Here is a 16,838-nt window from a genome sequence, read left to right on the forward strand (position 1 = left end):
ACTACTACTACTACTACTACTACTACTACTACTACTACTACTACTACTACTACTACTACTACTACTACTACTACTACTACTACTACTACTACTACGGTGGGACATCTGAGGGAGAGATATGATCTACGGGGTTTTAAACAAAACGGGGGTACAAATATCCAAAACGTCCTCGGCACTCTTTTCTTAACAGGCTACAATTGAGGGCAGATTTCTATAAAATCAGAATATTTTCACAACGGAGACACATTCTTGGAAAGTAATTTCTTGGAAACAGCTTTTTCAGTAGGAGAGGATGGAGATGAGGATAGAGATGAGGATAGAGATGATACTGGTATTGCGGTTGTAGCATGGTCCTATGCGAAATCCAATTTCCATTCTCCCCATCGCCGTGAACAATAGTGTTGTCAAAGAATAATGAGGAATACGGGCAAGTAGGAATAGAAACCCTGTCTCTGTGAATGGCTATCCAGAGACCTCTCTCATACTCGTGTTCTAACCTGTTTGAGGTGCCCATCTCATAGGTCAATCTGAATCCAAGCCCAATTCCTGTTCATCCCGAGAATTGAAAGTCCATAAAATTATTCGTCACATCGTCGCTTAGAGTGCGTCGCTTCTTCTTCAATTTTGGTCTCGACACCTCCATCTTTTTCTCGGGTTTTCAGGGTGAGACGGGTGGAGTAGTGAAATGAAAAGCAACCGAGAAAATAAACCGTCCATCCAAACAATCATACACATCGTCAGCGAAGCTTTCTTCGCATAATCTAACAGGTCGTCTGTGACCTCAAGAGACCTTGGCCTACCTGCCAATAATGAACATTCTAATTATTCGTCATATCCCAGTCGAAAAGCTCGTCGTCATTGTAGGACTCGTCGAACATGGGGTCGTTGTCCAGGGCGGCGAAAGCCTCTGGACCACCGGGAAAGAGAGTCGCACTCGCAGCAGCCGGGTTTGAAAACGCATTGCTGTCTTGACCACCGAAAAGAGAAAAGTCCTCGACGGGGAAGTCAAAGTCCTGACCCATCATTGGAGCCTTACCAAAGGGCTGGCCAGATGGTCCTGCAACCATGGGAGAGTGCTCGGAGATTGATGGGTTGCGAGACTGAGGGACCAAGAAGGAGCTTGGAGTGGGAAGACCTTCGTTGAAAACAGTTGGGTTGGTGCAATCCATCATAAGATCCATCGAGGTGTCGTAGGGGGATGGCTCGGTGATGTTGCTGTATGCTGGGGTAATCGGCGTGCCCATCATGTTGACTGCACTCATGGGAGTCGTCGTGGTGGGAGAAATGTAAGCCTGAGCCGGCTGGAAGGTGCTGTTGAATGGGGCATTGTTAAAGTCGAAATCATCAACCCGTTGATTGTACGACATTGACGAAGAGTTCCTGGGGAAAATCGGGTTCGAGTAGCTCACGGGAGCAGGTTGATAAGTATCAAAGTTATTCAGCGGCTGCTCATAGGGAGTGATTACAGCGCTACCAGCAATGCTACCAGAGATAGAGCTCGCATCATCCCAGTGGCTGTGGAGACTGGTCGAGATGGCAGGGCTAGCAGAGTAGTCCATGCTTGGAGTCTGAGGAGTTTGTGCGGGCGTCATCTTGCCGGAGCCGATTGCGGCCTTATCTTTGCCCTTCGCACGTTCGTAATGCCAGCCATGCTTCTTCTCCATGTGTTGTTTGCAATTACTCTCGCGTTTGGTGCGGAATTCGCAGTAGTCGCACTTGTAGAACTGAGGGTTCTTGGAATGCTTGTCATTCCAATGGCGCTCACGTTCCTTCTCGGTTGGAAGACCCATTTCGTGGTATTTACAGCCTTCCTCAGGACATTTGAAAGGACGAGAATGAGTCTTCTCATGCTTAGCCAGGTCACACTTTCGGGTGAAGACCTTGTCGCAAGTCGGGTCCGAACACTTCATCTCGACAATTTCAGGGATATAACCCTTCTTTCTGCGAGCCATAGAGCGTTCAACGTCTTCATCGTGAGCACTGCTGCTCTGCCTCTTGATCCCTGGACTTGGTTCATAGAGTTCACCAGTACGTAGAGAAAGAGGCTTGCCATTCTTCCAACGAACAAGCTCGGCATAGTTGCCAGTCTCACCGAGGCCACCCTCCAAGGTGACATTGTCATCGATGGAGTAAGACATCTCGTCGTTGTCCTCCGCACCTTCAGACTGCGGGTCGCGGCTGGAGGATCCGATGTGAGAGGCGAGTTGGTTTACTTGCTGGACCAAGTCAAGGAAGTAACCGTTGTCGTAAGGTCGGTCAGAGGCACGTCGTTGTTCTGATTCAGAGAGATGTTGATAAGCGTCGACGACGAGCTGGATAGTAAACTCGCCGAAGGCGCGGTAAAGATGCCTCGAGATGGCAAAGGTCTTGTGGGCAGCGTCAGTCTCTGAGAGATCTTGGTCGATCAATGTGCTTACCAGCGGCTGGAAGATGAGGCTCTGTTCCAGATCACGCAAGCATTTAATGTTCTTGTTAGCCTTGGATCCAAGGGCGGTAACAAAAGGATGAAAGTTCTCAAAGCGAGTCTCCTCGAGAATGGGCGAGATTATATGTTTCTTGAGTTTATTGCGGGCGGAGACAGTGAGAGGTGGATGACGGAGGTTCGGTCTGGAAAGGCGAGGTGCGACACTTTCGGTGACGGCAGAAGGAGGAGTAGCGTTGGAGGATCTAGAGGTTGAAGGATCGCCCCGATGCCTGAGGCGGCGGGAGGTCGTTTCTGAAGAGTCAGCTTCTGCGGCAGTTCGGTTAACAACGTCTTCACACATAACAACACAGCGGGCAATCCAACCTTGAATCAAGTCTTGAACAAGACCGTCTTCTTCAGAGGTGTGTCCCACAACTCGCTCGGCTGAGTCACTCTTGATCGAAGACCCCAACCCACTATCCCTGTTCGACAACAAGTCCAAAGCTCTTTCAAAGGACCTAGACAGACCCTTGTCACTGGCGGGGCTAACGGATGTGCCCAAACCTTCGTCGGATGGTAGAGCGGCACGTCGCACCCAGACCTGATGATCAAAGTTCTGAGAGGAGCTGCGCCTGGCCGCAGATCGTTTTCCACGAGCGCCCGAAAAGGTCTCCTCAAAGTCAGCGATAGACTTTGCGACGTCTTCCTTCTCGGATAGCCAGCTAGTCAGAGTAGACTGCGAGCATGTCGGAGAGCGGCGGGTCAAGTGAGGAACGCTCAAGACTGGATCATCGTCCTTTGAGGGAGAAGATGAGCAGTGAAAAGTAGCGCCTTTAGCCAGGGACATTTTACGCAGAATGCATTCTGGTGACTCGGGTGATGCAGGAGGTGACAAAGGATGGCTCTTGTTTATGAGTCGATGGGTTCGTCGATGAGCGAAGGGAGTGGGAGGTGGTGGCATGGTGGTGGAGGCCATGGTGGATATATGAACTCTGGGACCAGCCGGGGGAAGCAAGCAGATGACACGCACGATGCTGCTAACGACTTAGAACGCGGTCGATTGGTCGAGAACAAATAAAACCCAGTGGCTTATGACTCACCCGTTCCAGTAGATATGGAAACCCCAAAAGCTAAGATGTACAAAACCAGATGTCGACTGTACTCACAATATGCTGTTTCGTGTCTGAGACTCCAGTGTGGATAATCCGTGGAGTAGTTTGGTTCAATATTAATCCTGATTGTGGCCTCCGAAGCTTTTCTGTTTTTCTGGTTCAACGAGCAGTGTTTGGATGGCAGAAAGGTGTCGTTGTGGCATCCGTAGAGGATGCAAGTCGATAGCGGCGGGGAAGGAGGAGCGTCTGTGGGCTGTGTCGACGGGCCGAAAGCGTGAACCCTGATGTTGTTAGGAAGGTTGATAGGCTGCTTCGACGTGAAGGTCAAGTGCACAAGTGTTCAGAAGGCAGTTGAAGCAGGCGTTTACCCCGTTTGGAAGACGTCGGTGGAAAAGGTATAGGTGAGGTTGAAGTTGCAAGTGTGATGTGGCCACGGATGGCAGAGAAACACCTGAGGCCAGCGTGGCGACAATCCAGGTGTTTCTGCAAATCTGGACCGTGGTGCCGGGATTGCGAATTGGGTGGACGAGAGGGAGGGAGAGTTGAAAGAGTGTGAAGGGAGAGAGTGAATGGTGATTTGGATGACTGGACGTGCTGATGATGGCACTTGAAGCGAGTGTTGCCTGTTCTCGCCAAGGCACTAGTCGTGAGCCAGTATTAGCAAGGCTTCGTGTCAGTGGAAGAGCGCCGAATGCTACGGATATCGAGGCGCAGCCAGCAAAAAGACCGAACCACATCGGCCGTAACAACCTGGACCATTTCCAAACTCCGTTGAAAGATATCTCTGCTTCACGACTCGTCCATTCTCTTCCTGTTCCTGGTTCTAGTTGTTCTACTTTGCATCAATCCTTGCAGTCCGTCCTTCTACCAACTGTGAATTCACCGCTGATCACGCGACGTCCGGCTGGCCCATGTCGAAGTTTGCACCCGTCCTGTCCTGTATACGAAATACGGCGACGACACATATCGGAGGTCTCAGACTACTGCTTACAAGATGATACAGGACCCTGCGGCGTATTAACAAGCAGCGTCACTGCTGCTTTGGTGGAAACGAATCAGCCTTACCTACAAGCTTGCCTCTTTCAGGTCTAGGCAATCGCATTCGCCAGTCACGTGAAAGCGGGCTCGGGCAAAATTCAGTCCGACGGTCTGGAGAGTTGAGACTATTCTTGTTCAATATTATAACAGAGGCCATTGATGAGAGAACATGCAATGCGCCCAGCCATGGTGCTCACTACATCTTCTCAGCCGACTTGTTTGTGTCTTGACGATTTTGTACGGTACGACTACCATTATTACGATACTGCGACATGGATTTGTCTCTAGACCCACCTACTGTACAGAGTACATGCATTGAGGTACGAAACCGAGGGCACGCCTGATGTTCCTGCAGCCGTTTATTGACCAATCGCGGGTTTCTAGCCCTTGTTCTCCCGTGTCACCGGTCAGGAAGTTAGAAAGCTTGCTTGAGAACTTGCTCGACAGATGACCAGTGCATGCAGGAAGAGGCCAGAGTGGCAAACGTTGACCAAAATACCATGCTCGGTTCTATGTCGTAGGACGCCTATTGGTAACCCAGATGAGTCGACGATACGTGTGGAGAGAGCCATTTGCCATGCTTCCCGTGGCACGACCTCCACCATCTAGGTACCGCACGGAAAAGCCTCATACTGCATCCATCCCGGCACCCACTGGAGCACGTATTTTTGTGCACCGCCTCATGAATTCCCCTTGTGCAACTTTTCGGATGGAAATCAAAGCGCGCTCTATGCACTCGTATCATGCGCGAGACGAGGAAGTCGAACATCATGTCATGATTCGGACCTTAGCCGGTCCTCTCCTATTCTCGGGCGTGACCCAGCATTGTGACCTTTATATTCAAGAAGTATCTCGTATTCACAGCCAATCAAATACGCCTCTCGCACTCCTTGGTGCATTCCCCGGTACGACACGCCTACGCTTCGTGGGAACATGGCGTGTACTGTTCTCCGTTCGTACTGAGGCTGGAAGTTTGTTCCTTGTTATTGTTCTCCATATACGGAGTAGGAAACGCACACTTGTTGACTGTGCACTCGGTGCTTTCCATTGCACCTATGTATCTGCTTACGCAAGAATGGAATTTATTACACATGCCGAGGGTTCTGTAGGATCCAAGCTCCTGCTCCCAGAATGCCACCATCCTCACTTTGTCCATCCATGCTCCATTTCCGAAGAGGGCCACACCCGAGATCTGTCCTGTACCCAGCTTCAAACATCTCCACACCTGTCCAAGCAATCATTGCAGCGTTATCCGTGCAGAGCTCGACCGGCGGGAACACCAAATTCACCTTGTGAAATGATCGCACGTCAAGCATCTGGCGGAGATAGTAGCGCAAGAAGTCGTTCGCAGCGACTCCTCCGCTTACCACCAGCGTCGGAATATGTAGCCCCTGATCTCGAAGCTGTTCAAGCGCGATAATGGTTCGAGAACCTAGATGCTCGAATGCGGTACCTAGAGCAGCTCGAGCCAACAAAGTCCTCTCCTCATCACTTGTATCACAGTGACGGTCAGACACAATTCGTTTTATCTGGCTTGAAATGCCCGAGAAGCTAAAGCATAACTCTCTGTTCTTGGCCATAGGAGTCATGATGCTCCACCCAAAGCTATTCTGTGGCCGAATGATTTCGTCCTGTCGATTTTGGGGCACGCTCCAGGAGTTGAACTCTGCTGAACTTTTAAAGGCATAGGCTGAGAGATATTTACCAAAGCTGGTGTCAGGCGTATTGTGCTGAATTTCTGCAGGTAACAACATGCGCCCACACTTGTCCAACTCATCCCCGATAGCTGTATCGGAAGTCGATGCGAGAATCTCGTGCTCGAGCAAGCTTTTCGAATGTAGAAGCATGGTATGTCCGCCACTGACCAAAAGTGTTAAAAAGGGGAATTCTGGCTGTGAAGAGTCCTGGCCAGCTCCTTTTATGGCAGTGGCAAGCCTGGGGGTGAGGGCATGCGCTTGCATGTGATGGACTCCTAGCAATGGTACTTGCCATGCGGTAGCAAGTCCTTTGGCAGTATTGAGGCCAACAGCCAGGTTCTGGTTCATCCCGGGGCCTCGTGTGACGGAAACGAAATCAGGTTTCTCTTTAATTTGTCCATCTCGGAGCCAAAGTCGCTTTTGCACTGGCAAAGACTGATCGGATCCAGGGAGGAAGGGAAGAGAAGTTTCGATCAATTTGGCAAGGTTCAGTTGGTGGCTGTTCAAGGCCTCTGGAGGCCATATGCCACCCTTGCCAGTGTTCCGAAGCGTAATCTTCTCATTGAAGAGTAGCCGTACTTGGACAGACTCAGGCTGGATGCGAGTCGTAGATTTGGAGAGGATTGAGACGCAGGTATCGTCGCAGGAGGATTCAATCGCCAATGTGAGGAGGCTGCGCCGTCGCGCGGCTGTTGTTTTCGTCGGCAAACATGGTGCAAACCTACGCTTCACCGCACGAATACCATGCAGCATCGACGAAAACAGATAATATTACAGAACAAGACTTCAGAGATGGCCAAACAAGCATAGGATGTCCTGGAGCACTCGTGCAAATGCAGACCGGCGGATTTGCGCTTTGGCGCAAATCGTAAGAAGTTGAGGTCGTTGCTACTGCGAGGCATTGGATGAGCAAACGCCATCTCTTCAGGGCACTTGTTGACAGGATTCTCGAACAACTCTCGAAAGTCATTGTTTTACAAATGAAGAACATTTCGGATTTATCAATCGCACACTTTCTTGCGTGAAGTTCTTTTGAAGATGTGGCATTTATTGTCGAGCTTTTCGCGCCTCAAATCTGCCAATATTCCAGATTCTGAAAGGTGCCTCAGCAACCTTAGCTTTCTGGGGCGATTTTGTGCTACATCTGGATGCAATACAATATATCTTGCTCAAGCTGCAGGTTCATTTGAAATACGACCGGCATCCTTCTAAATTCTGGCCTTCGACACGCATTGCACTTACGCGTTGTTCCAGCTGTCTTTTCAAGAATCGATAGATGTTTCTCGCCAAACTTCGTGCCCCAGCGTCGCCCTCTACCATGTTGGAGTTTCTCTACTGGTAGACACGCCTGGAACGGTTGATCTTCCCGGCGACATCCCAATGACGACTGGCGTTGATTCAACCCAATCTTCTTGGGTGAGCTAATCCCATGCAGAACGCGTCCAGCTGCGGCCAGAAAAAAAACAGAGGTAGGGCCAGACAGTTGTTCTCCTCTTCCTTGCGAGGCTTGAGACCAGTGCTCATAATTGGCTCTCATATCCCGTATTCGTGTCTTTCAATGCCTGATGCGGCATGAATCACGAACTAGGACTTCGTTACAGGTTGAAGTCAGCTCTGGTGACGCGCCATCGATCTGGCTTACGACGTCTGCGCTCTCAATGCGTGGGAAAGGTGATCGCAACAACCCCTTGTGAACTATTTATTCGTGCCTGAATCCTTCTCTGTTCATGGGTCGTGGCACAAGTTCTTTCCTTCTTGTTGTTTTCTTGGGCATCAATACGAGTCGCTTTGTCGACACCACATTCGTTTAGCATCATGCATTATACACTCATTCAGTCTCTCCTTTCCGTCCTCTTTTTCTCCAATTTCTTTTTTGTCAGCAATGTCTACGGCCTCGCGAGCACCGACACAATCACTTGGGGTGGTGCTAATGACAGGACTGGCTATCAGAACAACCACAACATGGACCCGGCGATTGTTGGAAGCGCTCAATTCGGTTTGCTCTACAAGACTCAATTACCCGGAACATACTTGATCAATGGCCAAAATGTGCCTGAACAGATATTCTCGCAACCCCTGGTTTATACTGGCTCTGATGGCGTGCAATATGTCTACATTGCAACAACTCAGAACAATGTCTACAAGATCAATGCGAAAACTGGCGTTATTGTTGCTTCTCGGAATATCCACCGTCCCTTCCTGGTTAGCGATCTGAATGGATGTGTCGATATCAATCCTACCGTTGGAGTCACTGCGACGGGCGTGATCGATCCAGATACAGTATGTATGGCTATTGATCGTCCGACGAAGATGCTAACCGCACAAGGACACCTGGTATTTCACAGCAAAGACATACATTGACCAGACCCTCAATGGTCCAACTGGCCGCCCGAACGGTCGCTATTACATACATGCTATTAGCACCGTGGACCTGAGCGAACGACCAAACTTTCCAGTGAATCTCGAAGGCATGGTTGCCAGCAACAATCCTGTGCGATCTTTTAACGGTGGGATTCATCATCAACGCCCTGGTCTTCTCCACACTGGTGATTATGTCTACGCTGGGTTTGCTAGTCACTGGTAAGTTCAATTTTTCCGAACTCCATCAGAATCTACGATTTCGTCTGAGAAAATAATCTATCTGATAGTGTTCAATGGAATTTTACTGGCTGGATAGTGGGCTGGCACAAACAGACGGGCCAGCTTGTGGAAAGATTCGCGACTGAGGGCGGTGAGTTGCGCTTGCTCATTGTATGGACCCCTTGAGATTGACAATTATAGCCGGTGTTGGGCCCGATGTTCCTGGTGCTGGAGTTTGGATGTCTGGAGGTGGTATTGCAAGCGATGACAAAGGCTCAATGTTCTTCGCGTCTGGCAATGGGTATGCGTCTCAGCTGAATGGCGTGCCGGTAAATGGACGAAACCCTCCAACTGCGCTTGAAGAAGCCGCCGTCCACATGTCGATCAACAGTGACGGTTCCTTGACAATAGTTGACTTCTTCATGCCGTGGGAGAAGGTTCAATTGGACGGTGCAGACAAAGGTGAAAACTACGGACAGCTATGAAGGTATTTGACTAACATGTCTAGACCTTGGCACATCCCCTCTGGAACTTCTTCCTAGCCAATTTTCCTGTGGTAACATCACAAGAATGGGTGTGGTGACTGGCAAGAGTGGTAAGACGTACTGGCTTGATCTTGACAACCTTGGAGGTTATCAGAACGGGCCAAACAAGCTCGACAATGTAATCCAGGTTTATCAGAATGAAAACTCGGTCTACGCTGGGGCAGGTGTTTATCCTCTGGAAGGAGGGTATATCTACATCAATGTCATCCAGTACCAGACACATGTCTTCAAATTTTCTTGTGACAACGGGGTCCCATACTTCAACAAAATAGCCGATTCTCCCGAAAAGAATGCTTATATCCTCGGAGTCGGTCATGGTACTGTCACATCTTTGAATGATCAACCTGGAACTGGGCTGGTCTGGACATCTGATGTCGAAGGCTCAAATCTTCGAATATACAATGCAGTTCCAGAAAATGGCCTCCTCAAGGAAATCAACTCCTTTGTCACTCCAGGGACGACGAAATTCACTCGTCCAGTCTTTGGAGACGGTATCGTCTACCAGGGAACGACTCTTGGATATCTTTATGCCTATGGCGCCCCCGTCAATCTGGCACTGACCTGTACCAGCCCCCAGTTTAACACTACAAATCTCAACACCACGAGCTCGCCTATGCTGATCCAATGTCAGGCCAACACTGGGCTCACAGTCACAGCAGCAACTCTGTCAGGCAATCCGAATTTTGCATTCGCCGGACTGCCCGCCCTTCCCTTCGCTGTAAATCAAGGAAAAAATTTCTCATTCCAGGCAACCTTCACCCCTCAGACCGTCGGTCCACTCTCTTCGTCGGTCATCCTCAACACAACACAGCAGGCAGCAGGCTTCAGCACCAACACTCCAGTCAATCTAAAGGGCACGGGCCAAAGTCAAGCACCACTGCTGATGATTACTCCGAATACTGTATCCTGGAACGGCGTCATTACAGGCCAGGTGGTGGGAGGCGTGAATCAGTCGGTTATTATCAGTAACCTCGGGAATGGTCAACTCAGCGTCACTGGCATTGCTTATTCTGTGGTAGGCGAGACGGGACCATGGATCACCCCGAATGGAACCCAAGCTGCAGCTGTTGTGTCGGCATTCACCTTCTACAATATGCCATCCTCAGTGGCTGCAAACAGTGCTGTGACGATTCCTATCAATTTCAATCCCTCAGTCAGCGGCAATTATGCTGTGTTCGTCAAAGTACAGAGTAACGGAGGCTCCCAGGTATTTGATGTACTTGCCGCTGGCTCAGACCAGCCAAAAGCTGTCCTCGAATTCCAAACTCCTGGTGGAGGATGGATCCAATATCGGAACGGCACACCTTTCAGTTTCGGGAATGTTACAGAAAATACAACCCGATACCTGAAGTTGCGACTTTCGAACAATGGTACAGCGAATGCAGCTCCCATTTCTGTGACAGTCAGTAAACCTCCCTTCGGACTTTCTGGTCTTATTGGAAGCAACAATAATGTCGATCTTGCTGAAGGCACACTGGTCTACGCTGGACAAAATCAGACCGCGACATTATATTGTTCAGTGCCAAAGAGCCAGATCAATGTCGACCCCTACAATGGCACTGCCCAATGGACCATGAACCTCAATGATCCTTCGTTCGGCAAACAATTCATCCAATTCTCTTGCAATGCAGTCGCCGAACAAGCACCACCCCTCAATGCCGTCACGCAACAAGGTATGTACAGATATGCTGGGTGCTTCAAGGAAAATAATCCTGGAAGACAGCTCCAAACCAATATTTACAGTGGGTCTCTCAACACTAACGAGCAATGCATACAACAATGCTCGGCCGCCGGTTATATTTTTGCTGGCACTCAATACACTCAAGGTACGTTTACCGTGCATTCCGTCGCTGTAACTGAGGCCTCGCAGAATGCTGGTGCGGCTACAATCGGCCCAAGCAAGTTGTCGATGATGCAAATTGCAATTTTCCGTGCACTGGAAACGTCAATGAAGTGTGCGGTGGCAATGGACTCGACGGAACTGGCTCCTTCATATCATTGTTTGGAGATATCACTCGCTGGAACGGCAACACCACGGACACACCTGGTCCGTACATCAACCCTGGTTTACTCGGGTTCAACAGTCTAGGTTGCTACACCGAAGGATCTCAAACTCGTGCTTTAAATGTGCAGCCCAACTCGAACAATACGGTGGCCGGTTGTATCCAAGCTTGTCAGGGATATTCGTATGCTGGAGTGGAATACGGAGGCCAATGGTGAGTGTTACTCATGATCTCCATAAATCCATCGCTGACACCAAGGCAGCTTCTGTGGAAACACATTGTCTGTTGGTGCTGTTAGCGCTCCCACGTCTGACTGTGCCATGACTTGCAATAACAACCAGACAGAGCTTTGTGGAGGTAAGTCAAGAGCCCATTCTATTCGCAGCCAAGAAGCTGAACCAAAGCCAGGTCCAAGTCGACTTAATCTGTACAGATATGGCAATGGCACTCTTCCCCCGTCGACGCCGACATCTGCAAATGGCGGAGGCAACAATCCCACCCAACCAACAGGTCTCGCGGTCCCGCCGACAGTTGGAAACTTCAGCTACGTATCTTGCTATACCGAGGCGACTGCGGGCCGAGCACTTAGCAGTGTTGCCCTAGCAGACAACAGTTTTACCATTCAAACTTGTGCCAGTAATTGCACGCAGTACCGATATTTTGGAGTTGAGTATGGACGTGAATGTTACTGCGGGAACTCATTGGCAGCGGGGAGTGTGCCTGCGACAGATGGTCGTTGCAACATGCCTTGTGCAGGCAACTCTACTCTGCTCTGCGGCGGCCCCGGCGGCTTGACCCTGTACAACAATACCAAATGGACTTCAACGACAACTAGTCCTTCCCAACTGACCGGGCCAGTCACAGTGCCAAGTACTGGTCAGTACCAATATGTCGACTGTCATACCGAAGGCAGCAATGGTCGCGCCTTATCTGGATTCGCCACTGCATCAAATGACATGACAATACAGTACTGTGCCGGCAACTGTACCGGCTACACATACTTTGGTGTCGAGTATAGTCGAGAGTGCTACTGCGGAAATACCTTGAACACAGGATCAGTGACGGCTACCGATCAACGATGTTCCATGACTTGTGGTGGAAACTCGTCAACTATTTGTGGCGGACCCAATGGCTTGAGTCTGTACAAGCTCGTCGTAGCATCCTCGAGCTCGAGCATCTCCACGTCAAGCACGAGTAGCACATTGACATCGACGTCAACATCGGCGTCGGTTAGCACAAGTCAGAACGTCAACTCCACAACAACCTCAGCATTGACTACTGCAGCATCACTGTCTTCGAGCACAATCAAGGTAACTAATTCGTCAAGTTTCGCCAGGTTCATTAGTGTCACAAGCTCCTCGACCATCTCAACCAGTTCTGTCAGCGCCATGTCGATGTTGTATTTTTCAAGCATGTCTTCGCCCACGTCGACTCGGATGTTGACGAGCACTGCAGTTTCAAACCCCTCGACATCATCAGTCCGATCCGCCTCGAGCACCAATGCCAGCCTTACTCCTACCGCGGGTATTTCGTCGTCAACACCGACGATTGCTTCACGGACATCATCGTCCTCTTCAAGCGGTATATCAACAAGCAGTGCTTCCGGAATGTTATCTAACAGTCCGACGATGAACACATCCCCTTCAGGATCTTCCGCCTCTGTCTCTTCCAGTGGGTCAAACGCGTATGCCTCTTCAACAAGCTCCGGGCGTACCACTTCAGGATCAAGCACTGCTTCCGCCTCAAGTCTGAGCGTTTACACGACATCGACCGCATCGAAACCTACCACGGCGCCGTCAACAACATCATCGGCCAGCTCCGGCTTCAGTACTGTCTTTGTGGCTCGGATTTCGACGAGCACGAGTTCAACCACAACGAGTACCACCTCGGTTCCGTTCAGCTCAATGTCAAGTCAAACTTCCCAAGCTCGCGTCGGCACTTCTGGTTCTGCTTCGACTTCATCGACATCATTCACCCGTTCTCCATCCCAAGGCAGCGTCAACACCAATTCATCGTCTAAGCTATCGTTGTCGTCGTCGTCGTCGTCGTCATTCAGCACGACCATTCGCACTTCAACCACGAGTATGAGAATGACGACCACCTCTGCCGTAGCAGCATCAACTACGACGTCAACTCTGTCAACGAGCTCGCCCACCGCGAACCCCTTTCTTCCAAATGTCTATGTTGGTTGTGCGGCCGAGCTCACCAACACTCGTCTACTGTCGAGTGCATCCACGACAAACTCTAGCATGACGATCGAGTAAGTTTTCTCTCTCCCCGTGTTTCCCCTTCCGAGTCCCTTTCATCCCACGGGTCCGCCGCGGGCGGCGTATTTCCCAAAGAGAAAAGGAAAAAGAAAACGAAAAGAAAAACAAAATCTGACAGTGGAAATTTAGATCATGCCTCTCGTTCTGCACGTCCCAATCCCTCCCTCTGGCGGGGCTCGAGTACGGCCGGGAGTGTTACTGTGCGTCGTCCCTGCCGCCCAACACGGCCCTGAACCTGACGGGCTGTTCCATGCCGTGCGCGGGCGACGCCACCCAGACCTGCGGCGGCCGGTCCCGGTTGAGCGTCTACAACGACACCCTCTTGAGGCCCCCGGGCCCCAAGCCCGTCGTGGCGCCCGGCTACGCCTACCGGGGCTGCTTCACGGACCCCAGCAGCTCCCAGCGCACCCTGTCCGGTTACAGCACGAGCGACGACGCCATGACCCAGGAACGGTGCGTCGGCGTGTGCGCCGGCCTCGGCTACACCTTCGCGGGCGTCGAGTACTCCCGGGAGTGCTACTGCTCCGGCACCTTGGGCGTCGTGGCCAACGGGGGCAAGGCCAGCCAGGTCGGCGAGGGCGACTGCAACATGATCTGCGCGGGTGACAAATCCGAGGTGTGCGGCGGGAGCAGTAGGATCGGTGTTTGGATGGCTTCTTCCTGATTGGAGTTTCTTGACCCGGCGATGAAATGACGACGATTGCTTTTTTCTTCTTCAATTCAAACTCCCAACGACAACTATACAATTTTGATATACACAGACTACAGAATACTTCTTACCAACTTCCACTTACTACTTATCTACCTCTTTCAATATTCCTCTCTCTCTCTCTCTCCCTCTCTCTCTCTCTCCCTCTCTCTCTCTCTCCCTCTCTCTCTCTCTCCCTCTCTCTCTCTCTCCCTCTCTCTCTCCCTGTCTCTCTCCACCTCGTTTTCTCCCCCAATGTCTATTTGCAAGTGTATTTCGTAGTGTCTAGGTAGTCACACTAGGTAGGTAATGATACCCTGGATTGATTTGCCTTTCAAGAAGATGTCAAGGGCCAACCCGAGACGAAAGAAAAGACTCCCCCGTTACTCAGGAATGTTGTGACATTCGTGACAACAAGAGAGGGGAAAAAGCGACAGAACTGAATACGTTTGCCTCTAACTAAGTCGTACAGTACAGGAGCAACAACTTCTTGCTTGTGTACGGCTGCTGAATTTGGACATTTATAATTGTCCTCACACCTCACCCCATCATCATTGTTGTCCCTCTTCTCTCAACTACAACTTCTCGTGGGTATCGATACATATCTAACGTGATAACGATACTCATGCTGACATGCAATTCATCCTCGTCCCCCTTCAACAAGAAAACAAAAACCCCCAGCATAAACACCCCATATTGACATGTAAGAAATGGTATCTCAATTAAAGCATCAATCAACATCAACCACGTCAACGCCAACATCGAAAATTGTTCTTTTGACAATATGCGAGCATCGTCCTCGTATTCCGAACCCATTTGGGGTTTCAAAAGGGTACACATCACCCAATGTTGCTTTGTCGTCGTTCCGAACACAGAGAAATGGTTTCCTGCCTTCTCACGTGCACGTGTGTGTCATCACCGCCATTTCCATCAATCCTCGAGAGAGAATTTCTCCAAAGACCGGCTCGTCCAGCAATCCTACATTGGAAGTGAATGGAGACCAAAACCCTAAACCTTGAGAGCGGTCTTCTCGTCAATTATGGAGAATGATTGTACTGGTTTGGCGACGGGTCTTTTGACTCGGAAAACGGCATCTTGATCCGACATTCTCCGTCCCAGTGCTCTTTCGACTTTCGCCCCCAGACTCAATTTGCTCAGGTCGTCTGCCTTTTTCTGACTAGGAATAAACCGCTGTTGTTGAAGGCGTTTATTGTCGAGTCTGTCAAGGCCCTGGGTGAGATGGCGTATCTCTGCCATGCCGGTCTCCGGGCTGACCACGTTTGCAGATGCCAGGTTATTCGAGTAGTTGGAGGTGGTGGTGGCAAAGCTTGGGGACGCAGAGTACGTAGAGTAGCGTTTCGAGGCGCGTTTGGAAGTGACCTGGAAGAAAAACATTAGGACTCAAGTTGACGGATTGTGGTTGACCATGAAGGATTTCAAGAACGTACACTTGGAGCCATAATAGGCCTTTGAGACTCAAGCGACCTGCGAGACATTGCCTCTTTTGGGGGCTTGGTTGTTATGGATAGTAACCGTTGTTATGGGCGGCGAGACTGTCAAGTATGGGGTTTCCCGCTGATGTCAAGGCGGCCTTTGCGGTAAGACTAGTAGTCGTTGGTACTCGTAACTCGGATGAGGTGAACCGTGCACTGGAGTGAGAAGCGGTTCCAAATGTTTACCGCACCGCCGGAGTGGTAAGCGCGAACAGGTGGAGTGTAGTATTATTGATATAGCCAGACTCTGCTCGAGTACAAATAGAGCAGAGAGGCACCCAGACAGTTTCGAGCCAAACACCGACACAAAGCAACTTGACACCTCCAATTTTTGGTTTGTGAGAGAGCAGTACTCTTGACACTTTTGCTTTTTTCCCGGACGTTTGGAGCTTTTAGGGGGTTCGTGGACGATGGAGATCTCGAATTTGTATTCGGTAGTACAGATGGAATTGTAGAGGCTAGTAGTACTCGTAGAAGGGAAGAGGATAAGTCGTTGGGCTATACTCCGTATGAAGGGCACGTAAAGGGAGAGGAGAAAAAGAAGAACAGAACGTGCGGTGAGCTGAGAGCGAGGCCGCTGTTTCTAATAGTAGTTTAGGGCTGGAGGAGAAGTATCCGTTGTTTCTGTCAGGCAGAGATGTTTCTTCGGGGTGTTTTAGCGACGTTCGATTCGTCTCGTAGGAGAGAAAGGCTGGCCAGGGTTGGATCTGGATCTGGGAGCCGAGAGGAAAATACAGCCGCAGACACGCACGAGGGAGCGGGAAGAGAAGGTGGACAAGGCGTCAACGACAAGTGATGGATGATGCGAAGGATGGCGTGGGAGTAAGAACTGAGGTGTTACGGAGTAGAGAAGTCGATACCTGACTGGTTGGTGGCAGTGTGTGTTTGATTGATGATGGGCGGCGCTATGGAGTCGGAAGGAAGGAGACACGACACCAGCTCGGAGTTTTATGGCAAGGATTGAACTAGTAACCGACTGAGTAGCTACAAGTAGGTAGCTAGGATTGATTG

At 50.3% G+C, this 16,838-nt stretch overlaps 4 protein-coding genes across 5 annotated transcripts; 1 reads left to right on the plus strand and 3 right to left on the minus strand.

Moving 5' to 3' along the window:
• Window positions 1–95: 95 nt before the first annotated feature.
• On the minus strand, window positions 96–4,133 carry PV06_00836. Of its 2 annotated transcripts, XM_016401391.1 has the most exons (4): window positions 3,505–4,133; window positions 2,789–3,438; window positions 2,418–2,731; window positions 96–2,366 (listed from the first exon to the last, which is right to left on the minus strand). In XM_016401391.1, exons 2-4 carry the CDS (start codon window positions 3,378–3,380, stop codon window positions 819–821), a joined length of 2,454 nt encoding a protein of 817 aa, XP_016268444.1. In that variant the 5' UTR covers window positions 3,381–3,438; window positions 3,505–4,133; the 3' UTR covers window positions 96–818. The 2 variants fall into 2 exon arrangements, with proteins under 2 accessions (XP_016268444.1, XP_016268443.1); XM_016401390.1 differs by having other exon boundaries at window positions 96–2,731.
• A 1,396-nt stretch (window positions 4,134–5,529) lies between these two features.
• Window positions 5,530–7,079, minus strand: PV06_00837 (uncharacterized protein). The gene has a single exon (XM_016401392.1). It carries the CDS (start codon window positions 7,002–7,004, stop codon window positions 5,640–5,642), a length of 1,365 nt encoding a protein of 454 aa, XP_016268445.1. The 5' UTR covers window positions 7,005–7,079; the 3' UTR covers window positions 5,530–5,639.
• Window positions 7,080–8,066: 987 nt separating this feature from the next.
• On the plus strand, window positions 8,067–14,310 carry PV06_00838 (uncharacterized protein; the record flags this gene model as incomplete). Its single annotated transcript, XM_016401393.1, has 9 exons — window positions 8,067–8,531; window positions 8,578–8,831; window positions 8,900–8,982; window positions 9,033–9,293; window positions 9,340–11,202; window positions 11,247–11,592; window positions 11,642–11,736; window positions 11,788–13,639; window positions 13,776–14,310. The coding sequence occupies 9 exons, from the start codon at window positions 8,067–8,069 to the stop codon at window positions 14,308–14,310; spliced, it is 5,754 nt and encodes a 1,917-aa protein (XP_016268446.1).
• Window positions 14,311–14,720: 410 nt separating this feature from the next.
• PV06_00839 (uncharacterized protein) lies at window positions 14,721–16,717 on the minus strand. Its single transcript, XM_016401394.1, has 2 exons — window positions 15,783–16,717; window positions 14,721–15,714 (listed from the first exon to the last, which is right to left on the minus strand). Exons 1-2 carry the CDS (start codon window positions 15,828–15,830, stop codon window positions 15,343–15,345), a joined length of 420 nt encoding a protein of 139 aa, XP_016268447.1. The 5' UTR covers window positions 15,831–16,717; the 3' UTR covers window positions 14,721–15,342.
• Window positions 16,718–16,838: the final 121 nt, after the last annotated feature.

This window comes from Exophiala oligosperma, assembly GCF_000835515.1.
Source record: "Exophiala oligosperma strain CBS 72588 unplaced genomic scaffold supercont1.1, whole genome shotgun sequence".
NCBI classification, from domain to species: Eukaryota; Fungi; Ascomycota; class Eurotiomycetes; order Chaetothyriales; family Herpotrichiellaceae; genus Exophiala; species Exophiala oligosperma.